A 27,343-nucleotide genomic window follows, 5' to 3' on the forward strand; every position below is an offset into this window, starting at 1 on the left:
CCATTCTTGAGGGCTTCGCCCGGGGCTTTGCCCGCTCGGGGCTTACAATGCTTGGGTCCCAATGGCCATTTGGGGGTCCCAAGACTTTTTCCTAGTTAACGGCGCTCGTCGTATTCTGGCGAGACTTACCCAGCACATCGTTTACGGGACCGGCGATCACATCAGATTTTCCGGGGGGAGATTCCCAGGCGTCCAAGGCCATTTGTGGAATCGCCGCCACCTTCAGGGTTCCAGCAAGCCCCTTTGGGGATCAAGCCTGTCCCACCTAGTGATCGTCGTAATTCTTTACATCGATCGGCAATTCCGATCGTCAGGAAATCCCTGGAATCTTTGGTCATGAATTTCATGAATTTTCGTTTTATTGATGGAGCGCCTCGTTAAAAAACTCCTTTCGGAGAAAAAGAGCACGCTTTTATCATGGCGATACATTGGAGAGTTTGGAGATATTTTTTAGAGAAATTAAAGACATCTAACTTTGGAGAATTCATCTTGGTCATCAGAAGTTCTTCCTTGGAGCTTTCCACCTTTCCAGCTTTCTCGTCCACGATCAACTGTAATAATAGCGTAGGCTCAAACCATTGAATGACCTGGGTAGTCGCCTCCCATCAAGCTCTTCCAAGTGATAGGCCCCTGTACCCAAAACTTTGACAATGCGGTAGGGACCTTCCCAGTTCGGAGTCAGCTTGTTTCCCGGGGCTCCTGATCGCCACTTGAGGACCAGATCGCCAACTTGCATATCTCGGACGCGAACCCTGCTATTGTATTTGGCGGCCACGCGCTGCTTCATTGCCGTTTCTCGAATGTGCGCCTCGTCACGCGTTTCAGAAAAAAAGATCCAACTCCATCGCCATATTGGCTTGATTCTCCCCTTCGAAATCCGGCTGAGTCCGCCATGTGAAATTGTCAATCTCCACCGGCAACATGGCATCTACCCCATAGGTCATTCTAAAGGGGGTTTCTCTTGTAGTAGATTGCACAGTGGTGTTGTACGACCATAGTACCACTGGGAGTTCATCCAGCCAGGCTCCCTTAGCTTCCTCAAGCCGTCGCCTTAATCCACGCAGAATTACCCTGTTTACAGATTCTACTTGCCCGTTCGTTTGCGGATGCTCCACAGAGGCGAACCTCATCTGTATGCCCATTTCCTCGCAAAATTCCCTTGTTTGGTTGCTTGAAAACTGGGTCCCGTTGTCGGATACGATCACCCTTGGGATCCCGAACCTGCAAACAATACGCTTCCAGTAAAAATTGACTATTTTTGCAGAGGTTATTTTGGCCAGGGGCTCAGCTTCAATCCATTTAGTGAAGTAGTCCACCGCTACTAATATAAACTTCATTTGCGACCTGGCGGTCGGAAAAGGTCCTACTAAGTCCACACCTCACATGGCGAAAGGCCATGGGGCGCTCATCGTTACCAGCTCTTTTGGCGGTGCCTTGGACAAATCCGCAAACACTTGACATTTCTTACACCGCTTCACAAAGTCCATACAATCCTTCCTGAGGGTGGGCCAGTAGAAGCCCGCCCTTAACACCTTGCAGGCCAAAGACCTCCCCCCGATGTGGCTTGCACATACTCCTTCATGCACCTCAGACATTATCGCCTCATATTTCTCTGGCGGTACGCATTTTAACAATGGCGTCGAAAAACCACGGCGATACAAGTGTCCGTCAATGAGAGTATAGTGGCTCGCCTTTCGCCGTTGCTCCTTCGTGCATTGCTCCACTTCCGTCGGGTCCCCCGCCAAGATAGATAATATGGGTCCTGTTCTGGGAATGAACATTGAGGATAGGGATAGTACCTAGAGAATGGAGAATTGTGCTAGAGAGAGAATGAGAATGAGAGAGAGAATGCTGAATTTCATGTGTTATTTTATAAAATGAGCAAAAAGTCCCTTACAATTGGTAACTACCTCCTATTTATAGAGCTTAGGTACTACCTATTGGGCCAATTGGGCCTCCGAAGCTGAGGCCCAACTTAAGGCCAGGCCCTCGCCTCGGGGCGGGCTACACACTGGGCGTTGCCCCTCTAGGGGCTCGCCCAGTCCACTAGTCCACAAGACACCGAGCTCGAAGTATGAGAGCTAAGTGTGTCTTTTAAATGCCTTTACATGTATCCTATAGTACACTGGGATCTAAGCTGCCAACATGGCTTAAGCAAAAAGAAACAAGCATTTTTGATCTTGGCGTACAACCCAAACCGGCAAGTCCACAAGTCCACAAGTCCACAAGTACACAAGCGGCGAGAATGACCGCTCCGTACTGGCGATCGGTTGGAGTAGGTGAGCGATCGTTCGCCGGCGAGAAAGGTGGCAGGCATTGATCATGTACTGATCACCCAAGTGTTGGCTGGCAATGTCCCTGGCGAGTGGCCAAACTTTAATGCTGGTATTACTTGTCAAGCGATGGCGTTTGGTTTCTATGGTGGCAAGGCCTTTCGCGCTTCCTCTTATTTTAAAAACCTTTCAAATCCCTACCTGCCCCACGTGATGCGTCCGTTACATCTGTTTTCCTCTTTCTCCGGAACCGTCACTTCACTTTTCGTAACTGTCCCATCGTGCGCAGTAACTCCCATCACACGCGTTCCACTTCCCCAAAAACCATCATGACTTCCCATCTTCCACACGTGTCCAACACGCGTCACCTTTCCAACTTCTCCCCCTGCCTATAAAAACCCTTTTTCCCTACAATCATCCTTTTCCGAGACCGCTTTTTACCTCCCTTATTGCCTACCAAGCTCCTTCTTCCAACTTCCGCTCCGGCGCCGTTGCCTATCACCCTTTCCGCTACCCACTCTTCACATCTTTCTTCGGTGAGTCCTCCTTCTCTTATCTCTGCATCATATCTCTACTCCTCTTTTTCTCATTTGATTATAGAAGATGGCTTCAAACCCTAACTCCCCTAATCACTCCTCCTCTTCTTCTGGGAGTGATCCTGACTCTACCGCAGCCGGCGGCCTCCGCTCAGAGGTCTCGGAGGTCCCTCAATACCGATTAAAAACTTTCACAACCCTGCCCCTTCCAGTACAAATAGCGCCCTTACACGAGGCCATTGACCAACCTTCCGTTTTCCAGGATAGGGAGACTATCGTGGAATTCGTGAGTAGCCTTGGCGGTTTGTCTGATGATGACGAAATAAACGCCAAACTCCGGATTTGGCCCTGCAGTACTGAAGACCGCCCCTGGCTTCACAGGGCCGACGGCGATGTAAAGGGATCTCATTTCTTTTTTACCTATGAGTATATGTTCGGCGAGCTTGGAGTCAGACTTCCTTTTTCGCCCTTCATTCAGACCGTTCTCCGCGATATCAACGCGGCTCCTTGCCAACTTCACCTCAATGCCTGGGCCTTCATCCGGTGCTTTGAGATCTTGTGCGCCGCTGTTGGCACCGCCCCATCTCCCACCAGCTTCTTTTACCTCTACGATGTTGACCCCAAGTCCATCAAAAATAAAGGGTGGATTTCTTTAAAGGCCCGGGCTGGCCGTAAATGCTTGAATCCTCATAAGAGCAACGCCAAGTCCTCTTTTGCCCGAAGATACTTCCGCGTGGCGGTTCACCCCGCCTATCCAGAGGCCTTCACCCTTAGGGACGGGACTGCCCCTTTTCCCCTTTACTGGACGGAGAAGCCTAATGGGATTACCGATCCTTCGGAAGAATCTTTGTCTGCCAACGACAAAGCCTTTTTGAATCTCCTCGCCCCACTTCCTGTTCTTGACTGCTCAACAGTCCTTGAGGGTGCTCGCCTCTCAAGGACACCCAAATATCTAGGTCACTTATAGTTTACTTTTATCATCTCCATTTTCTTTCCTATCTCTTATGTCGCTACTGACCCCCCTTTTTCCTTATTTATTGTTGCAGAAGATATGAATTTCACCAACACCGAGCTCTTGAAAGCTCGTGAGAGGAAAATGGCTCGCTTTTCTCCAAAGTTCAACAACGAGGGCGATGGGAAGAAACGGGGCGGCGCTGAGAACCAAGCCGAGGGCGCCCAAGCCCTCAAAAGGAGGAAATTGGTCAAAGTCTCCTCTGCCGCCGGCTCCTCCAACCCCGGCGCTCAGCCCACTACTGCCGCTGCGTCTAAAGGCAAAAAAGTTGCTAAAGCCTCCACCGCCACGGCCACCGAGTCCACCACCATTCCAGCTCCCAATTCCGCTACCGCGGGCGCGGCCACCGCAGCCGCCGCCAAGTCCACTACTGTAGGCGCCACAGCCGCCTCCGCCGGTGTCACGACAAGCCAAGACGCACCTCCTAGCCCGCCCCCGACAGATGATGGGCGCTCCGCGTCTTCCCCGCCTCGCCCCGAAGAGAGACCTCCTGATGCCGCCGCTACCCTTGAAGCCACCCAGATCGAACAAGCTCCCGGCAAGGAGGGTGGTTCCTCCAGCTACTACAACATGCTTCCCAACGCCATTGAACCTTCAGAGTTCTTGCTTACCGGCCTCAACCGTGACGTCATAGAGAAAGAAGTTTTGAGCCGGGGTATTAATGAAACCAAGGAGGAAACCCTTGCTTGCCTTCTACGCGCTGGGTGTATTTTTGCCCATGCGTTTGACAATTTCAACGCCGCCGCTGCTGAAACTGAACGGTTGAGGACTGAGAACACCAAGCACCAGGAGGACGCCGCCGCTCGGAAGAAACGCTTCGACAAACTGCTAGATCAAGCTGGCAAAGAAAAAGTCCAGGCCGACAAGTTGATTGGCACGGCGGGAATTAAAATCGGCGAACTAGAGGATCAACTGGCGCTGATGAAGGAAGAAGCAGATGATCTCGATGCAAGTCTCCAAGCTTGTAAAAAGGAAAAAGACCAAGCTGAGAAGGACTTGATCGCCAGGGACGAGGCGCTGGTTGCTAAGGAATCAGATCTCGAAGCATTGCGCGCTGAGCTGGAGTCAGTGAAAAAGGCGCTGGCGGAGCAAGAGAAAAAGTCCGCTGAGTCCTTGGCTTCGGCGAAGTCTGACGTGGAGGCGGTGGTGCGAGCCACGTCCGAAGAGATCAAGAAGGTGAACGAAGCTCATGGGGAAGCCCTCGCCACTAAAGATGCCGAGATTACTTCCCATCTTGCGAAGATCAAAGGGCTAGAGGACGAGCTGGCGATGGAGAAAGCCAAAGCCGCTGAGGCGAGGGAACAAGCTGCTGACATTGCCTATGACAATCGCGAGCGCGGCTTCTAACTCGCCAAAGACCAGGCCCAACATTTGTTCTCGAACCTTGATTTTAGCGCTATGGGAGTAATGAAAGAGATCACCGCTGAAGGACTGGTTGGTCCTGATGATCCCCCCCCTGATTGACCAACACCTCTGGACGACAACTGAAGAAGAAGAAGAAGAAACAGGAGAAGAAGAAAGGAATAATGAATAGTGTAATTTTAATTTTACTTAGCTTTTACCGCCCTCTGTAATGCACTTTTCCGTCATTCCTATATATAAGCAACCTTTCGCCATAGTTTTTATATCACCTTTGAATACTTTGTAAATTTTGTTGGATTGCTTTCGCCGTACATTTTTTGGTCGCCGCATTCTTATTGTTTAAAAAATTTAAGAACGAATTTCGTAGTTTAACGCCCCAACACGCCGGAGTAATAAAATACTCAACATCCTGAGTGACCAAGCACTCGCCTTCCACCTTATTCATTCGCCGACCTTATATCTTGCGCTATTTTTTCACGCGTCATGTGATTGAATTACGCCTAACGACTTCGTGCATTAATTTTAACTAGGACTTGTTGCTTGGTATTTCACCGCCAAGACTTTAGACGTTTTCCACAAAGGAATAAACGGCCTCCATTCTTGAGGGCTTCGCCCGGGGCTTTGCCCGCTCGGGGCTTACAATGCTTGGGTCCCAATGGCCATTTGGGGGTCCCAAGTCTTTTGCCTAGTTTATGGTGCTCGTCGTATTCTGGCGAGACTTACCCAGCACGTCGTTTACGGGACCGGCGATCACATCAGACTTTCCGGGGGGAGATTCCCAGGCGTCAAAGGCCCTTTGTGGAATCGCCGCCACCTTCAGGGTTCTAGCAGTGGTGTTGTACGACCATAGTACCACTGGGAGTTCATCCAGCCAGGCTCCCTTAGCTTCCTCAAGCCTTCGCCTTAATCCACGCAGAATTACCCTGTTTGCATATTCTACTTGTCCGTTCGTTTGCGGATGCTCCACAGAGGCGAACCTCATCTGTATGTCCATTTCCTCGCAAAATTCCCTTGTTTGGTTGCTTGAAAACTGGGTCCCGTTGTCGGATACGATCGCCCTTGGGATCCCGAACCTGCAAACAATACGCTTCTAGTAAAAATTGGCTATTTTTGCAGAGGTTATTTTGGCCAGGGGCTCAGCTTCAATCCATTTAGTGAAGTAGTCCACCGCTACTAATATAAACTTCATTTGCGACCTGGAGGTCGGAAAAGGTCCTACTAAGTCCACACCTCACATGGCGAAAGGCCATGGGGCGCTCATCGTTACCAGCTCTTTTGGCGGTGCCTTGGACAAATCCGCAAACACTTGACATTTCTTACACCGCTTCACAAAGTCCATACAATCCTTCCTGAGGGTGGGCCAGTAGAAGCCCGCCCTTAACACCTTGCAGGCCAAAGACCTCCCCCTGTTGTGGCTTGCACATACTCCTTCATGCACCTCAGACATTATCGCCTCATATTTCTCTGGCGGTACGCATTTTAACAATGGCGTCGAAAAACCACGGCGATACAAGTGTCCGTCAATGAGAGTATAGTGGCTCGCCTCTCGCCGTTGCTCCTTCGTGCATTGCTCCACTTCCGCCGGGTCCCCCGCCAAGATAGATAATATGGGTCCCATCCACGTCGCCCCTCTGTTCACACATGCCATGAGCTCGCCTTCAATGCTGGGGCACGCTAGCGTTTCCTGAATCACACTTTTGTTCTTGTCGGGCTTCCGTGTGCTCGCCAATTTGGCCAACGCGTCCGCCCGCTGGTGTTCTGCCCGAGGAACATACTCTACCACAACTTCTTGAAAAAGTGTCATCAAATATCGCACTCGCTCAAGGTATTTGATCAGATTAGGATCCTTGACCTGGAAAGTTCCCTTCACTTGATTCTCTACCAACTGCGAGTCCGTTCTTATCAACAACCTTCCGATCTTTACTTCACGCGCCAACTTCAATCCGGCGATGAGAGCTTCATATTCTGCCTGGTTGTTTGTTGCCTTGAACTCGAATTTCAGCGACTGCTCCAATACTAGATCTCCTGGTCCTTCCAACGTTACTCCCGCGCCACTGCCACTGCTATTGGTGGATCCATCTACAAAGAGAGTCCACTGAGTGTCCACTAATTCAAACCGGTCGGTGGTGGTGATGGAGGAGGAGAAGGCGGCAAAGAAGTACGCGTAGCCTGTACTCCCGCTGTTCGCATCGGAGAATCTAAAACAACTCGCTGAGGCCGCCGAGGCAGCGAGGTTCGCCGTCGCACCGGCGAATGATGTTGCTTCCTGCGTTGAGTCTCCATCTAAACCAGGAATGACACAAACTCGATCGTAAAACAAGCACCGATCGCAGAATCAAACCAAGAAAAACTTTAGAATCACCGAATCGTAACCAGAAGTCGCCTCTTTGCACAATCAGTCCACGTGAATGGGAATAGAAAGTTTATGGTCCCCACAGACGGCGCCAAATGTTCTGGGAATGAACATTGAAGATAGGGATAGTACCTAGAGAGTGGAAGAATGTGTTAAAGAGAGAATGAGAATGAGAGAGAGAGTGTTGAATTTCGTATGCTATTTATTAAATGAGCTAAAAGTCCCTTACAATTGATGTTCACCTCCTATTTATAGAACTTGGGTACTACCTATTGGGCCAATTGGGCCTCCGAAGTTGAGGCCCATCTTGAGGCCAGGCTCTCGCCTTTGGGCGGGCCGAACCCTGGGCGTCGCCCCTCTAGGGGCTCGCCCAGTCCACTAATATACATTTTTTTGGTTAAATAAAATTTTATAAATTAAAAAATAATTTTTCTTAATAGTGAAAAAATTGGTATGAATATTTTTTTTTTCTTATAACGCCCATCTTAAAAGTACTTTTGACTATCTAACATCTCTTTTATGGCTTTGTCTACTATGTGCCGAGAAAAAAATAGGTTTGTGATTGTGGGTGGATCATATTTTAGCATAGTCAACAATAGAGGTACCTCTATTTTATGCCATTCTGTATATTATTGTCATCTTTATTTTGTGCACTCATGATATGTTGGTGGTTAAATAAAATGCAATTGTTATTTTTATCATCATAGGAGCATGTATGTCAAAAATTTGAATATTCCGTAGTTATACCAAAATGAAATATTATAATGAAATTCAAATGTTTTACATAAGATGAAATGAAAAATGAAACAACTCTCAATTACATTATGAAGTAGAAAATGAATTTTATCTATTATTTTTATTAATATTATAAATAAATATAATATAATACATACTATATTGTTTTTTTTTAACTGATGTTTACTCTACTTTTGTAAAAAACATAAAACTCTAAGTCCCTAACCTAGATTAGAAGCCTTTCAGAATTTTAGCAAAGCATAGGAGGCAGAGCAACAACATGCAAGCACGCAGGCCGGCGTCCGCCACAAGCCTCCACCCACCATTGTGGCGCCCAAAGTCCGCATGTTATCCACAACCGTGAGTCACGACCACTGCCGTTTTAGATAAATATGTTTTTAAGTAGGCTTGTAGGCCAAGTCATGCTTTATAATAAGCCAAGCCAGGCCTTAAATTTTGGCTTGTTGACATGCCACAAGCCAGGCTTGGGCCATAAAAACACAACGCAGGCCAGGCTTGGGTCATGCAAAGCTTGGCTTGACTTGACTTATTTCCACCCCTAGGTGCAACGCGCGGGTCAACGTCTAGTTACACAATTAATACCTCTCATGTTTATGGAAACATGCTTCATCAAATGGTCTTATAGCTGAAATATTAGTTCAGCAAAATATTAGTCCAGTCCTGAAGTGAAAATATGAACACATTAAAAACCTTTAATACCGTAACTGTACAAAACCGTGATTTAGAAGTCTACAAAATAATTTAATACCTTTCCTTATCACCCTCAGCAATTAGTCTTTTCAGCTTATCAATCTTAGCCATCAATTTAATGAAAAAATCAAAACAAGAATATGAAGCACAACGGAAAAGTGGAAGCTTCCTATAAAGCAAAGAAACACTGCAATCACATAACAACCTTCTAAACAAGAGATAGGAAGTCTAAAAATAATTTGATACCTTTCCTCATCACCCTCATCAGTTAGGGAAATAATGGTCAAAACAATCACTGCAGTAATGAACTTACCACATAAAGTATTGGCTTTGGGAATGCTCTGTCAAGAGCTTGAATGACAACCTTTTGCAGTTGAACATGACTAAATTTCAGTTTAGCCACCGTAGCTGCCTCAACCAGACTCTCATACCCGCTCTTATTGTTAATCACTGTGGAGCAATTGGATTCACATAAACTCTTTAATTTTGAAGAGTGAAGAAATAAATATAAATGTTGTCTTAGATGTTATTAAACTGATATCATGGACTTGGCTTAGAACAAATGTGAAGGAGTTCAATTTTTGTTTTCATGAGTTGGTGAGGAAACCTGTAGTGTAGTGTGTAATTCAATCTTGTAATCTTTTTCTGCTCAATTTTGTAAATCGTAACAAGTTAGTGTTTGAGAAGAAAATATCAACCCAATTTTACTTTGCAAGTTTTTGGTAGATAATTCATGGAGTTAACTTGCATAAATGTTGTTTTAGGTAGCATAAACAGAGAAGCAAAATGATATAAGATTAAAAATAAAAGACACACAACATAAGAGAAGCTATCCAATAGAATGACACGTGGAAAAGGAGCTGTGAGAATTAACTTTGTCTCAAGTGGAACAAAATGCATTAGGGGTTGACACGTCACCAATTTGCTCTTCTAACCCTTGTTATTTTCTATTATATATTGATATTGATGATTGATATTGATAAGGCTTAATAGCACTTTTGGTCCCCCACGTTTCAAAAATGTGCAATCTTAATCCCCCACGTTTAAAAATAACATAAATCACGAAGCAGAGATGATGTTTCCCATGGGAGTGCTGGGTTTCGCGACATGTCTTCAACCTCCACTGGTTCTGAGAGGAGGCGAAGAATTGTGTTCTTCTTCGAATCCATCGCCATCTCTATCGCTCTCTGTCGCTCACAATCGTGATCGCAATCGCAGGTCGTCACCACACTCGAGCTTCACACCACCGTCGGCCTCACTCGCTCCTCACAACCACAATCGCACCTCCTCACCACCACAATCGCACCTCCTCACCACCGTGGTCCTTCCTTCCTCTCGGTTTTGTCGCCGTCGTTGAGATATGCACTGTAGATTTTGTGCAATTTTGGACCTAGGGTTACTAATTAGGGATATAGAGATTGATTTAGGTTCAGATAGCCTTCACGTGAGAATCACGTGTTTAATTTCCCCCCCCCCCCCCCCAAAACCTTTCTCTCTCCTAGTCTTAATGCCACATCAGAAAAAAAAATGCCATGTCGAACACAAAAACGTTAAGTTTCTAACGGCAAATTAGCTGAGAGACCAAAACTGCTAACGGAGATAAACGTTGAGGTACCATTATTCTATTTTTAAACGTGGGGGATTAAGATTGCACATTTTTGAAACGTGGGGGACCAAAAGTGCTATTAAGCCTATTGATAACAAGGTGGATTAATTTTGATATTTTTTCTCCCATTTTCTATTCTTCATCCTTCCCTTACCTCAAGTCAGATATTTCCGGTCGTGGGTCAACTAATGACGTGTCTGTACGTCAACTTTTTCAGTTGAGTGATTCAAATTATAATTATAATTATAATAGTAACTAGTGTTTTTTACCCGCGCGTTGCACGGGAAATATGTCTATTGTATTTGATACATTAATTAATACTTTGATTATTAAAAATATATTAAACAACGAATGAAATAGAAAAGTCAGAATTGATGAGTAAAGTGGACATAAAGACTTCTCTTCTAAGCCCGATTGAGACCAAGAGGAACTCGTTTCACATTCTTCGTAAATATGAAGACGATAACACAAATCATAGATATAAGGAATTATCAACATATTAATCTTAAAAAACATTAATGTGATAGTAGCACAAATCAGGATTGTGTAAGATATATCATAAAGTATAACATTATTGTGTTTATTCCAACTAAGTAGGGATGACAATGGGTAGGTACTATAGTACCATCTCCATACCCGCGTTTTTAAAAATTACATGTACCCGTCTCCATACTCACGTGGGTAGCAACTCGAAGCTCTCCACCTTTAGACAATTCAATGTCATTACAGGAAGCTATCCATCTTTGTCAAAATCTAAATCTATGGATGACAATGAGTCTCAAAATCATAGTGTACCCGCAAAAAATACCCACTATGGGTAGGGTAAAAAACCGCTAAATGGGTATGAGGTTGAGTATAGATAATTACCCGCAAAAAATAAAGGGTATAGGTGTGGGTATGGGCACTATAGTACCCAACCGGCTCATATCCGCACACACATGTTATCATTATTATTATTATTATTATTATTATTATTATTATTATTATTATTATTATTATTATTATTATTATTTGGGAATATATTAACAAATTAACTTAAGCTATAGCTTTCAAACTCACTCTTTTTAAAAAAAAGTTTGGGATATATTAATTAATACTCTAAAAATAAATAATAAATAAATTAAGATAAAATCAAGAAATAAACCACCTAAATCCTAATCAAATCTAAAATTTAAAAATGTATTTTTTTTACTCTAAAAATAAATCAAAAATAAATTAAGATAAAATCAAAAAATAAACAACATAAATCCTAATCAAATCTAAAATTTTAAAATGAATTTTTTCAATTAGTGAATATTCTGCACCCTAGAAGATTTTCTTTTCCTCAATCCTTTTGCTTTTGATTAAGAAGAGAAAAGTAGGAATCCTTGAAGCATATGGCATCTTACAATTAGTTGAAGAACAAAATCAATTCATGAAGAAGATTGAAACAGAACCCAAAATGAAGTCTTGAAGATCAAAATACCCTCCTTCACCAATTTGAAAGGACTGTGGTGAAAGAATTGTATTTAGTGTATTTGTGAATCTTGGGGTGGAACCCTTGTGAAACAAAAAATCAAAGGAACATTTCAATCAAGAGAAACAAAAAACGGTGTATTGCCCCATATGTGCTCACCCCAGCAAATTATCTATATATGTGAGAAAAAAACAAAATAATTCTCCCACCCAAAATAATTGTGGTTACTTCACCAATAAACTTATACTAACAATCAATTTAAATTGAACTTAAGGAAATATATATAGCAAAGTAAGATAAGTCACCCAATTGGCATACTAAAACATGAGTATATGCAAAACTAATGAGTTTGAGAAAAACATAAACCAACCTTAAGAATGAGCTAAACATACTCATGAAGATTAAATGTGAGCTCTTCATATGCTTTCATCAATTTGGCTGACCTGTGCATCATTAAAAAAAAAATTAGTAAGTTGTGCATCATTCACATACAGTGCAAATATTATGCTTATACACACAGTTCAAACATGATGAATAAAAACGTGCAAAATTTGAGAAATGAATATAAATTCAAGCTATCCTAAGTTTCGTAAATTTCTATAAATTATACCAAAATCTGGTTTAGAATGGCTTCACACGCATGGATTTCTACAAACTATACTAAAATCTGGTTTAAAAAAATACAAAAGCAGAAGAAGAACAATAGAAAAAACATTACATCAGAATCAAAACATTACGTCTTCAACAATGATTCGTTAAAGGGTCTATGCAAAAATTTGTAAACTTTTGGATCAAAACACACAAAATATGTGAAATTTAAGAATCCAGGATTGAATTACGAACAAAGGATAAACTGAAATGGCACAAACCATCAATCACAACATGATAAACTCTTCTTCACGTAACATCATCTTACGACATACCTCGGTCCTGATCGCGACATGTGGCAGAGGTAGAAATAGCAGCTATCAAATCTCTGCGTGTCCATGGTAGCTTTGTGGACCCTCAGCACCAAATCAACTCCCTTTTCTTAGAATTAGCATTAAATAAATAATAATATAAATTAAGATAAAATCAAGAAATAAACAACCTAAATCCTAATCAAATCTAAACTTTAAAAATGTACTAAATAAAGATAGATAAAAACTACCAAAATCAAGCAAATCACAATAAAAAAACCCATAAAATCCTAAATTAAATAAAAATATGAAAATTCAATAAAAAAATACCATAAAAATTCATTAATACTCTAAATGTAACTCAAAAATAAAATAAAATATTTCATGAAATTAAAATTAAATAAATAATAAATAAGGATAGATAAAAACTATCAAAATCTAGGAAATCACAATAAAAACTCATAAAATCCTGCATTAATTAAAAATCCGAAAATTCAATAAAAATTAATTATTATACTCTGTAAATAAATGTAAAATAAAATAAAATATTTCCTGGAAGTAAAATTAAATAAATAATAAGATAAAATTAAGAAATAAACAACCTAAATTCTAATCAAATCTAAAATTTAAAAAGGTTCTAAATAAAGATAGATAAAAACTACCAAGTCTAGCAAATCACAATAAAAACTCATAAAATCCTGAATTAATTAAAAATCCGAAAATTTAAGAAAATTTAATTAATATACTCTGAAAGTAAATCTAAAATAAAATAAAGTATTTTATGGATTTAAAATAAATAATAAGATAAATTAAAATAAAATTAAGAAATAAACAACCTAAATCCCAATAAAATCTAATATTAAAAATGGTATTAAATAAAGATAGATAAAAACTAACAAAATCTAGCAAATCACAATAAAAACTCATAAAATCCCGAATTAATAAAAATTCGAAAATTCAATAAAAATTAATCAATAAATTTTAAAAATAAATTTAAAATAAATTAAAAGACCAAATCTTATCTTTTAAAATAATATCAATCAATTATTTTAGAATATCTATCTATATAATATACTAAAGAAAGGTTTTTTTCTAGAAGGTTTTGCCACGTGTCGCCCCCACATCATCCCAATAAAAATTAAACAAATTTTGTTTTTCAATATAAAATCTGCATTAAAAAATAAATAAAGATTTTGTTCAATATTAAATGTGCATTAAAAAAACAAATAAAGATTAAAAAAATAAAGATTTCAAAACAAATCAAAAACTGCATTAAAAAACAAATAAAGATTAAAAACTGTTTTAAAAAAAAAACCATCCATATAAGATAAAGATTTCTAAAACAAATCAAAATGTGCATTGAAAAAAAAAATAAAGAATAAAAACTGTTGTCGAGGTGAAGATTAGAAACTGTTTAAAAAAAAAAGGTATAAAATAAGGATTTCTAAAACAAAACTATCCGTATACATCATGCACCTTTTTTTTTCCAAATCATGCATACACTCATACGTAGATTGTAGAATTTTTTGAAATAATCTATTTTTTAATGAAATCATGCACTTTTATTTTTTTCCAAAAACTATTCGTATACATATTTGAATACATATTTTAAATTAAAAACAAAACCCATTACCCACCTAAAACAAACCAAATGAAAGATTTTGATTTGTTTTTGTAAGATTTTGATTTTGATTTTGATTTGTTTGTCTACCCAGGGGCTATTTATACTACGTTTATGAGACTAAAATATCATATTTTTCATCACATTGTTAGTGACTTCATAGCTAAACACACAATGAACTCTAAGGTGGAATCTAACTCTAGAATCAAGCTAACCTCCAACGGAAATAATACTGGGAAGATAGTACCCCTATATCATCCCAAAAAAAAATACAAATTTTGTTTTTCTTAAATTTGAAATACATATTTTTTTAAAACACTATTAAATCTGCATTTAATTTTGGTATCTTAACACCCCACAGAAAACTCCTCATTAATTTAGTTTCTTCTTTGAACTGGCTCAGTAACTCTCTAGCATGAGTCCCACTGGCTCTGCTAGGGTTTCATCCCACTTTCAGAGGAAAAGGAGTGATGGAGATGTACGCCATAGTGAAGGAATCAGACTCTTCATTGACGGACTTGAGAAGAGCATGGAACATAATCAGTTAAGAAAAATCTTTGAGAATTATGGCACAGTGGCAAGTGTTTTTGTACCAAGACATCTTAAGCGTGGCAGAAGGGCCAAGTTTGGCTTTGTCTTTTTCAACCGAAGGAAGGATGGCCTAGATGCTATGAAGGCGATGCATGGTAAAAAATTGTCTAATACATATATCTCAGTGAACCCAGCCAGATATGTTGACAACAGATCCAGAAGAAGATCATCAAATGCAACGTACAGTGGTAGAAAAAGAAGTCCCAAAATGAAGCAGGTGTGGAGAAAAAAGGAGAAAACTAAACTGGAGAGGAAGATAGGACCTCGCCAAGTCTGGAGAGTTAAGGAAAAGCCCAAGCAATATGATGCGAAGACACCTACAGATAATGTACAGATGATCCAAGAGGTGGTTGGACTGAACAAAAATTTATCCAGGCTGGTATTAGCGACTACACAAGAGGTGCTTTGTTGCGACGATATTAAGCATTGGCTCACTGAGAAGGGATTCCCAGACCTCTTGGTAAAGCCTTTTGGTGCCAAGGAAAAATTTTTAGACTTTGCTTCAGTGGAGGAGCGTCAGGCGTTTTTGGAAAGCTTAGAAGGCGAGGAGAGTCTCTTTGATTCGCTGAATCCGATGGAGGTAGCTCAACAACCTAAAGACTACTTGATCTGGTTAAAGATCTAGAAAATCCCTATTGGTTTATGGTCAGTAGATTTCATTTCGAAAATAGCCACAAAGCTGGGCTCGGTAGTTTGTGTTGATGAGGCAACATCAAATGGTTCAAGATATGATGTGGCTAGAGTCCTAGTTGTGGCTCCTGATCCCATTCTAGAAATCCAGATCATCCCAATCACAATTGGATCGGTGGAGAGTAATGTGCTTGTGGAAATAGACTACATTTATGATGAGAACATTGGTCAAGTTGATAAGAAAATTGATGAAGAAGATTCTATCCCTGATCACGGTGGGGAGGAGGGCATGGAGACCCCAGTGGTGAAAGATACAAAGGATTACTTTGTGCCGGAATTCTCTTCTCCGGTAAGGGATTCCGGCGATGTCAGTGAGGCTGGTGGAATACGAAACGATGTTGATGCTACGAGACTGAACAATGACAATGATGAGAAGTTTTTCGATATCAGTGAGGTGGCCGACAATGATTTTAAATTGGTGAGATGTGATAGGCTTAGCCATCCTTTTTGGACGGTTAATAATAATTATCAGGGACCATTTAATGTGGAGATTAATGGGTGGAGTGATTCAGTATTCAATAATCAATTGAGAATTAATATTCCAACTGAGGCCCTCAATATTCTGGTGTTTGGTTGCAGTTTCCCAATTTGCCCCTTGGAAGTGATGGACCTACGTCCAATCTGGATTGGGTTGGGAGAGTGGAAAGCAATCCAATATTGGGCATCAAACAGAGTTCAAAACGGGGTCGTTTTGACAGAAATTGGAAATACATCTACTGCAAGTAGCGTGTGCAAATCTAATTGCTTTGTTAATAAACTCATTCTCCTTGAAGGTAGCGAACAAAAGGATAAATGCCCATCTCATGGTGATGAAGAAGCGTTGTTGAAGAAGGCAAAGCAGGGTGTAAGCAGGACATCTAAGCTCAAATCTCTTGAAAGTTTGGAACTAGACTGTGCAAGACCAGGTCAAACTAAATCAAAGAGGGGCAGGAAACCTAAATCAATCGTTGGTCCATCAATCCTTCGAGAAATTACGGAGGGCTCAGGAGGAGTTGATCCTAATCTCACTAAATTACAAGAATCTGCAGCAAGAAGTGGAGCAGGTGTCTATCTCACAAGGGCGACGAAGGTTTGGATGTTAGGGAAATCAGTGGGTTTGGTTTACCCTGGAAGCGACGAGGAGGCCATCAGAGGTCTTGCAGAAGAATTAGAAGAGGACCATCCCACTCCTCCTGCTACCTAATTCCATGGGTAGATCCAGGCGGTGGAGCTCTTGGAATGTCCGAGGGCTTGGCAGTGTGGAGAAACGGCGTGAAGTTTAGGAAGTTTTAAAAGGCTAGACTGGAGGTATTTTTGATTCAAGAAACCAAGTTGAGCATTAGCAGATACAGAACTAGTGAACTCTTTGCCAAGTCCCTCAATTTTAATTATGCAGAAGTTGCAGCAGTTGGGTGAGCAGGTGGTCTACTGTCTTGTTGGGATCCAAACTCTATATCTGTGTTAGATATTATATATGACAAGAGGTTTATTCTTTTGGTAGCAAAGATGTATTCTTTGTCTGATACCATGGTGATAGGATATGTTTATTGCCCCAATTCGGATTCTCAGAGAAGAGATATCCAAAAATAAAGGGGAAGGTTTTGCTTTTGAACCTGAGGTCTGGGCAATTCATGACATGCTCCTTCTTTGTGTATCAAGGCAGATTAATTTCCTAATCATTGAAAGTGACTCATCCCTAGCTGTTGGTTGGGTTAATATCAGGAATTACATGCCGTGGCAATTGATGAATGTCCTAAATCAAATTGATTTATGGATAAAGGACGTTAGATGCTTAAAAGTGAAACATATTTACAGGGAAGCAAATTCAGAAGCTGATAGATTGGCTAAGAGGGGAGCAGATTTTGCAAAGGACCTTGTATATTTTAAAGATACTATTTAAGCTTGTTGTAGGTAGTGGAGGCCCCTTTGTACTTATTCATTCTGGCTGGTTGTGTTTTTTCCATTCCGTGTAGGGCGTGGCAGAGGGTTTTGGGACTTATGGTTAGTGTTTGTTCGTAAATAAGTACTCTTTTTCCTCTCTTGGGTTTTTCCCTTTGGGTTTTTCCTTGAGAGGTTTTAACGAGGCTTGTTTATGAACTTGATTAAACACTTTTGTTTGAATCCCTCTGGCCTCTTTTACCTACTTTGAGAGGGTTGTTCTCATAGACTTTTCCTTTTCAATTATACAAAGCTTTTTGTTCTCAAAAAAAAAAAATTTGGTATCTTAAAATCAAATATTGAACAAAAATCCATCATATATAAAAAAGGGCAATATTTGTGAATATTTTAGTTTTTTTTTATCCATCCAATATTGATCTAATTAATTGATTACAATCATTAAATTAAATTTGACAATGTTTTCCAAAATTCTTAAAAACCTAATGATTTTTTTCCTAAATTTGTCTAATTATTCTACCCACCTTTTTCAATCTCTTCCAGGACTATTTATTAAGGTGAGTACTGGGGTGTTTGGTTCTATAGTTTTTTGTTTTTTAACATGATTTCTCTTAAGCCTTTGTTTTTACGTTTTCTCTTCTCTTGGTTTTTTTCTAGAAGGTTTTGCCACGTGTCGCCCCCACATCATCCCAATAAAAATTAAACAAATTTTGTTTTTCAATATTAAATCTGCATTAAAAAACAAATAAAGATTTTGCTCAATATTAAATGTGCATTAAAAAAACAAATAAAGATTAAAAAAATAAAGATTTCAAAACAAATCAAAATCTGCATTAAAAAAACAAATAAAGATTAAAAACTGTTTAAAAAAAAAACCATCCATATAAGATAAAGATTTCTAAAACAAATCAAAATGTGCATTGAAAAAAAAAATAAAGAATAAAAACTGTTGTCGAGGTGAAGATTAGAAACTGTTTAAAAAAAACGTATAAAATAAGGATTTCTAAAACAAAACTATCCGTATACATCATACACTTTTTTTTTTTTCCAAATCATGCATACACTCATACGTAGATTGTAGATTTTTTTGAAATAATCTATTTTTTAATGAAATCATGCACTTTTCTTTTTTTCCAAAAACTATTCGTATACATATTTGAATACATATTTTAAATTAAAAACAAAACCCATTACCCACCTAAAACAAACCAAATGAAAGATTTTGATTTGTTTTTGTAAGATTTTGATTTTGATTTTGATTTATTTGTCTACCCAGGGGCTATTTATACTACGTTTATGAGACTAAAATATCATATTTTTCATCACATTGTTAGTGACTTCATAGCTAAACACACAATGAACTCTAAGGTGGAATCTAACTCTAGAATCAAGCTAACCTTCAACGGAAATAATACTGGGAAGATAGTACCCCTATATCATCCAAAAAAAAATACAAATTTTGTTTTTCTTAAATTTGAAATACATATTTTTTAAAACACTATTAAATCTGCATGTAATTTTGGTATCTTAAAATCAAATATTGAACAAAAATCCATCATATATAAAAAAGTGCAATATTTGTGAATATTTTAGTTTTTTTTATCCATCCAATATTGATCTAATTAATTGATTACAATCATTAAATTAAATTTGACAATATTTTCCAAAATTCTTAAAAACCTAATGATTTTTTTCCTAAATTTGTCTAATTATTCTACCCACCTTTTTCAATCTCTTCCAGGACTATTTATTAATGTGAGTACTGGGGTGTTTGGTTCTATAGTTTTTTGTTTTTTAACATGATTTCTCTTAAGCCTTTGTTTTTACGTTTTCTCTTCTCTTGGTTTTTTTCTAGAAGGTTTTGCCACGTGTCGCCCCCACATCATCCCAATAAAAATTAAACAAATTTTGTTTTTCAATATTAAATCTGCATTAAAAAACAAATAAAGATTTTGTTCAATATTAAATGTGCATTAAAAAAACAAATAAAGATTAAAAAAATAAAGATTTCAAAACAAATCAAAATCTGCATTAAAAAAACAAATAAAGATTAAAAACTGTTTAAAAAAAAACCATCCATATAAGATAAAGATTTCTAAAACAAATCAAAATGTGCATTGAAAAAAAAAATAAAGAATAAAAACTGTTGTCGAGGTGAAGATTAGAAACTGTTTAAAAAAAAACGTATAAAATAAGGATTTCTAAAACAAAACTATCCGTATACATCATACACTTTTTTTTTTCCAAATCATGCATACACTCATACGTAGATTGTAGAATTTTTTGAAATAATCTATTTTTTAATGAAATCATGCACTTTTCTTTTTTTCCAAAAACTATTCGTATACATATTTGAATACATATTTTAAATTAAAAACAAAACCCATTACCCACCTAAAACAAACCAAATGAAAGATTTTGATTTGTTTTTGTAAGATTTTGATTTTGATTTATTTGTCTACCCAGGGGCTATTTATACTACGTTTATGAGACTAAAATATCATATTTTTCATCACATTGTTAGTGACTTCATAGCTAAACACACAATGAACTCTAAGGTGGAATCTAACTCTAGAATCAAGCTAACCTTCAACGGAAATAATACTGGGAAGATAGTACCCCTATATCATCCCAAAAAAAATACAAATTTTGTTTTTCTTAAATTTGAAATACATATTTTTTAAAACACTATTAAATCTGCATGTAATTTTGGTATCTTAAAATCAAATATTGAACAAAAATCCATCATATATAAAAAAGTGCAATATTTGTGAATATTTTAGTTTTTTTTATCCATCCAATATTGATCTAATTAATTGATTACAATCATTAAATTAAATTTGACAATATTTTCCAAAATTCTTAAAAACCTAATGATTTTTTTCCTAAATTTGTCTAATTATTCTACCCACCTTTTTCAATCTCTTCCAGGACTATTTATTAAGGTGAGTACTGGGGTGTTTGGTTCTATAGTTTTTTGTTTTTTAACATGATTTCTCTTAAGCCTTTGTTTTTACGTTTTCTCTTCTCTTGAGCTTTCAACCCACGCATCTTTGGTTAGTTGGATTTTTTTCCATTCATCTGGTATGTAAATACTAAATATGATGCCAGGTACGCTCTAAAAGTTAATTTTTTTCCTCTCTTTATATATGTTTTTTTAATGTATATCTTACATAGAGTTCTTTTGCTTTTCTAAGCACTTCGTAAATTATTTGTTGTCTTATGTATCTTATATGAATATGGATATGTATTTTTTTATGGTTCCAACTTATTGTAGTTTTTCTGTAATTTATCAGGGGTGGTGATTGATGATAGAGAAGAGAATATTGGAATGAAGTGCATGGCTTATGCTTTTCGTTGTTGCGGTATAGAATATTGGCATTGTGCTGATTACCCTTGGTTGCCTCCATGTTAAGGTACAATGGAAACATTCAATAACCTATAGTTCTTGATCATAACTTTCACTAGAAACAAATTTTGTGCTTTTTTTTTTTGCTATTAGATTTGCATGTAATTTTTGTTGTTCATTTGTGTTCAATTCTTTTATATAGAATTGAAATATTCTATGAAGGTTGTCAAAACATGCATGGTCGTGCACACACAACAAAACTTTAAGGACTATAAAAGGAAGATTATGCATCACTGGCAGTTGCACGGAGGTAATATGTTTTAAACATTACAAAGCTTGTGATGTCCATGTTGCAGGTCATGGGATAATTGCGAGAAAGGTGTATGGTTTGTGTTTGTGGCCTCTCATTTTTTAAATATTTTTCACTTCATACCATGTGTTCTATAGTTGATAGAAGGTTTTGTTTCTTTTTTCTGCATTGTCCTGCATTCATATGAATCTAAAATGTGACATGTGTGTTTTTGGTTTATTGATCACATTCTTTCTTTTTGTCTAGCGTTAGTGCACTTTGTGATTCAGATTTTTGAAGATAATGCAGAGCCTTAAAATTTTACAGTTTTTAAAGATACATGTTTCATGCATGATAAGTATATGCATAGGAAAAACATTCACTTCACCTCTTTATGGCAAGATGGTGACAAGAACAATGTTCCAAACTGCATGACTCCTTATGTGTCTAACTTTCCAAGGGGAGCATATGTGAAATAATGACATCTTGATTTTGAATCAATTACAAGAAGTGCTTCGATTCATACATATTTTAAGGATAACTTCAACAGTTTGGTGAAGATAAATACCAGAGTAGATCCTGAAAGTGTCTTTAAGCATGAGTAGAGCATTCCACCACTTTCAATCAAATACAAGAAATGGTGAATATAAGAAAAACTTAGACGAGTGTCTATATTTTGAAAGGGATGATTAAATAGCTTTAAGCTATTAAAATAAATTCAGATTTCTTACTTTGTATGAGTCTCTTTGATTTTTTTTGAAAGTGGCCTCTTTGATGTTGTAATATATATATATATATATATATATATATATATATATATATATATATATATATATCGGAAATTAGATGTTGTAATATATTGATTAAGAGCATATATTAATGTTGGTTAAATTTGTACAAAATTAGCAAATATAATCTATTATATATGATACTGTAATAATATATATTTCTATTCTCCCAATCAATTATCATATCCATCTGATTTAATGTTGTATGCACGGGCCCAAACGAATATCACTCAAATATATATATCAATCTTTTTCTAACATATATCACTCCAAGTCCCAACGAATCTAACATATATCAATCTATTTTGTTCATATTTCCAATGAATCTAACATATATCAATCTATTTTGTTTTGAACTACCAATTTAATTGTGGTTATTTTTAACAGTATTTCAATCAGTCAATAATCTGTAATCAATGCAATGATTTTACAAATTAACTTAAGCACCTTCTTACCTGCTTGATAATTTCTCCAACTTGAGCACCAATTAGCATGGATGCCAGACAAGCTCAATGGAAGAGACAGTTGATATTGAGAAATAAAAGAAAAAGACAACATCACATCAACCATCCAAACATAATGAGTTACATGTATGAAAATGTTTTATTGTTTGTAAGTATAAATTTTGTAATCTTTAGTTTTAACCTAGAGATAGTAGAGAACCATGACACATTCTAGCTATAGCAACCAATACCAACAAAGCCTATATAGAGAACCATTATAACGTAACTATTGGTATTTGATAATACCATTTTGATGGAGAAATTGTGCTTCCTGTTGGACTCCAGACATGGCCTAAAGGATAAAGGCCCTTGACAAAATCTCTCAAACCAGGTAGATATAACTCTTTCAGAGCTTTCGCCCATCAACATGATTTGGATCTTTGTTTCTATATTCTACAAGTACCCGGTCATTGGAGTTAAAAAGAAATTTGCTCATGAAACAGAAGTCGAATTGAGATAGAAAATTGCAAAGAAAAATCTAGAAGGCTAATGCAAGATCAGCACAAACCATTCTGCACCAAAATGTTCAAAAACTAAATCATAATCGAAGAATTAAAATCATGTTAACTAAGGGTTTAGGCATGTGAATATACTAAGCTTGCAGATCAACATTCATTTCCTTTCTCAGCCTTTGTACTAATATTACTAAAGAAGCAGGTAGATATAAAAATATTGAAGTAAATATTAAACCTTTTTCAAAGTAAGGATTAGTATCGATTGCTAAAATTAGCAAACGAAGAAATAACCATTTAACTCACAGAGAACTCCTTCGTTCTTTTCTCCTGTGTGAGAGAAGACCAGTAGATCATCAAAGTTATCCTACATGTATCAATAGTTTATGTCATGCATCAAGAACAATGGTTGGAATATGAATTGATAAGCTTTTGGGGCTTTTAGGAATGAACAAGGGTTGTTGAACCATAGATTAGAGAAGGAGCGTGATTTAGTTGTCAATCTATCTAAAAATTTTGGTTACACCTTAATATTATATCTTCTACTTTACAAGAAATTACTGGCTCAACCTGCTATATCTGGTCACTTTAGACGGCCTAAAGTAACACTTTTTTAAAACTGGTCCATATTATGTGACACACTTAGTTAAAGAAGAAAACTTTTGAATCCCAAAGCAAATAGATGGATAATACATGAAAGACATAATCAGCCAAAAGAAAAAATGCAAATGTAGTGTAAAATCACAGAGAAAAGGCTTACTCACATAAAGATGGAATTCATTTGAAGAGTTGAAAAACATTCAAGCATGTTAGGCGGAGCTGCTTGCTAGGCTTAGGTAAATCACACAGTCCATCAATCATACTAAGTTCAATGAACTCTTTCTTCTTTTCCTCAATGATCTCCCTCACAAACGCAATTGAATCTTCAATATCATGTTTTGGTTTCTCTAACAAGTTGACCAGAACAGAGTTCAATTTTCCATCTTTTTTTTTTTTCCTTCTGCAGAAACATATATGTGAAAAATTAATATCAGGATCCAAGAAAGTGACAAGCCAAAAAAAATTAATATAGGATCCAGAAGACCATAGCTATAATATAAGAAAAGGTACCTTGAGAGAGCATGCTCCAGCAGGTGGAATAGCATGCCATGTTGGATGTGAGTCTGGCATTAGCAATTGCGCTATGGAGTGGCATCGTAGACTCAACACTCCCCATTTCCGACAAAATCCTTCAATCAAAAACACATAAACGACACAAATTAACGCTAAAATGCAAAAAAAAAAAAGCCAGAGTTTGAAGTTGAAGTATGTTCATTGTGTTGTACCTTGATGCATGAGTAATGCTCGTAGAGGAAGGTGAAGAGAACAAAGAGGGAATCAACGATTTCTGAACGAAGGTTCTGAAACGATTTGTGAGGGACGTAGAAGCTACTCTCAACGCTGAGTTGCAGAACATGGAAGCCATTTCTGATTTCTGAGCTTTTTCTTTTGGTCAAAATATTTATTAGCTTGAACTGAACCCTAACTGACTGAAGGGAAAACCCTGCCAGTATTCTTTTTTTATTGGGCCGATCCAGAGAAAAATGGGTTAGGAGTCCAATCTTATTGGGTGTTGAGGTTAAACTTCAAGTACACTCCATTGATTTGCCACGCTCTGGCCCTTCATTCTTCATTCACCCGGTGTTAGAATTCAAGTGTGAGTAAAAACCTTTTAAAAAGTCACACATTGACCTAAAATGTGAGTGTACAATAATTTATAAATGAAATGCGAGTGTTGAATAATTTATAAGTGAAATGACTAAGTGAAACTGCAGATGATGGCCAAGACGGCTTCGACGCCATGGTCCATGGTGGGAAGAGAGAGAGAGAAAGAGGTTCTTACAGGATGAGAGAAAAATGATTTAGTGTAAGAATAAAATGGAAGATGGGTGAGTGAATTTTCGTGGAATGTGTGTGGTGGGAAATAAGACTTGACGAGACAACGGAAATACAAAAATATTTCAAGAACAAACGTGGACTACAAATAAATTTAACAATTTAAAAAAAATATATCATAATAAAATAAGAAAAAAGATCACGGTAGATCAAAACACATTGTACTACTTAAAATTTTTTTTTATTCAAAACACATATATTTAAAACAATGGTTAAGATGTATTTACTCAAAAGATTAAAAAAAAAATAGTGTTACAAAACATTAAGAATTAAAATTTTAATAAACAAAAAACAACTAATAAAATAAATTAATTTATGTTTATTTACAAATGCAAAATTATAATTCACTTTAAAATTAAATGCAAAAAAAAATACAAACACAACTAAAAATCAAAATATAACTAAAGTCACCCGTGCAGGGCACGGGTAATGCCACTAGTATAAAATTAAAACATATATCAATTGAAAATTATATCTTCTAAAATAATATCAATTAATTAGGTTAGAATATATAAAATTAAAACATACATCAATTGAAAATTATATCCTCTAACAAATTGACACGTGGAATAATTTTTATGAGAATTAATCTGGTGCTGACACGTCACTAAGAATTAATCTGGTGCTGACACGTCACTATGGAAGTTCTTCTTTTCTAATATATATAGATATAGATATTAATGATGTGTCTATTAACAGGAATGCTATTAATATGGGCCGACCCGGTTCGCAAGGAAAAACACCCTCCTTTTTTATTGATTTGGGCCAATTCGTGTTATCAATAGAAACACCGATCCACTTCAGGGAGAAGGCTTTGTTTTGCCATTATCTTACTGGAACTGGTGCAAGCTCGTGTTTTTTAAAGCTTTGGATCTCTTTGGGTTATTAGCTGCTGGTTTATTTGTTTTTTGGGCGATGTTATGTTAATCCTCTTGCAGGCTGTGATGTGATAGAGTGATAGGCTCTTATTGAGTGTCTGGCATGTTTGTGTTAAATTGTTGTTTGTGGATACAATGTTTTTCTTTGTTTAGCTTTTGGTCCTCATCATTTGGTAGAGTTTCGTACCAACTCCTACCTATTGATTCAATAATATCTTCTCTTTTCCAAAAAAAAAAACAATTTGCACACCTTCTATGAAATTTATCATTATTGCATATTTTCAAAATCATTATTGCACTAACTTTTCATAAGACTTACTCTTATAACATTCAACACATATATGAAGGAAGAGATGCCAATATATTTTACAAAATAAACGAGATGTTAGTACAACAATAATAAACATCAAGGAATGTGAATTCAATTTCTCATACATTCAAATATTAGTGTTTTAAAAGTAATGGTAATTAAGAATAAAAAACTTATAATAATTTTTTGTTCCGACAATTACCCAAATAATGTAGTGATAAATTTGTTCAACTCTATCATAAAATATTCAAACAATAATGAAAAAATATTTTTATTCAGTTCGGTCTCATTCCATTTTATTCTATTACATTTTATTTTGTGATTTGTGATTTTCCATTACGTTTCACCAATCCAAACATGGCTTTAGTCCTATCGATATTTAAATTATCTTAGTGGTTCCTCATCCGGCAACACACCGAGTTGATCTTGTTTAATTAAATGTAACATATTTGAACTTTGATGTGTGAAAGAGAGTATTAACCCTATCCTCATTGTTCCACGCGTGTTAGTTAATTTGGTAAAGATATATTACTTTTCTTAAAAATATTGTGTTCATTTCCTGTTGCATTAGACTTGTTGTGATGGACGTAAACACCTATTTCGATATTATCCCATATTTGTTTGTTTTTCATTAAATGATATATAAGCTATCCATCATTTAACTTTTTTCTCCTCCTTCGGAAAACTAAGAAAAGAGAAAAAACACACACACACACACACACACACTACGGAACCGACAGTCGTTCAACAGGATTGCTTCCAGCTCCACATCAAGCCTATCAACCACCATGCTGGCCGCCGGTGGGCTACAAGCGCCTTTTCTAACAAGTCAATCCGCCACACCATTACCCTTTCGAGGAATCCAATCTACGCTCACCCTCCAATTCCGAAACAACAGTTCTAAAATTTACCACAACACCAGAGTCCGCATGAAGCCTCACATCTCCGCATGCCCAAGAACATCAACAAGTTCCTTGCAATAGAAATAATTTTTTTTTCATAAATAAAAAACAAAGGCTAAACATACAAAACCCTATTTTTTTAATAGGACAAAAGACTAAAATAAAAAAGAGACAAATGCCACGTAAGAGAAAAGAACATTAAAAAACAACATATTAG

The 27,343-nt window shown here is 37.3% G+C and overlaps 1 protein-coding gene across 1 annotated transcript; it reads left to right on the forward strand.

The window, feature by feature from the left end:
- The first annotated feature begins 3,860 nt into the window (after positions 1–3,860).
- Positions 3,861–9,772, forward strand: LOC130719739 (uncharacterized). Its single transcript, XM_057570347.1, has 2 exons — positions 3,861–4,371; positions 9,747–9,772. Exons 1-2 carry the CDS (start codon positions 3,861–3,863, stop codon positions 9,770–9,772), a joined length of 537 nt encoding a protein of 178 aa, XP_057426330.1.
- Positions 9,773–27,343: the final 17,571 nt, after the last annotated feature.

Source organism: Lotus japonicus, chromosome 5 (genome assembly GCF_012489685.1).
Source record: "Lotus japonicus ecotype B-129 chromosome 5, LjGifu_v1.2".
NCBI classification, from domain to species: domain Eukaryota; kingdom Viridiplantae; phylum Streptophyta; class Magnoliopsida; order Fabales; family Fabaceae; genus Lotus; species Lotus japonicus.

Bases quoted from the DNA above. Each gene is read 5' to 3' on its own strand.
- LOC130719739 (XM_057570347.1), top strand. From the start codon at position 3,861: ATGAATTTCACCAACACCGAGCTCTTGAAAGCTCGTGAGAGGAAAATG. The intron at 4,372-9,746 runs GTTCCTCCAGCT...ATGTTGTTTTAG, and splicing joins AGCTCCCGGCAAGGAGGGTG to GTAGCATAAACAGAGAAGCA.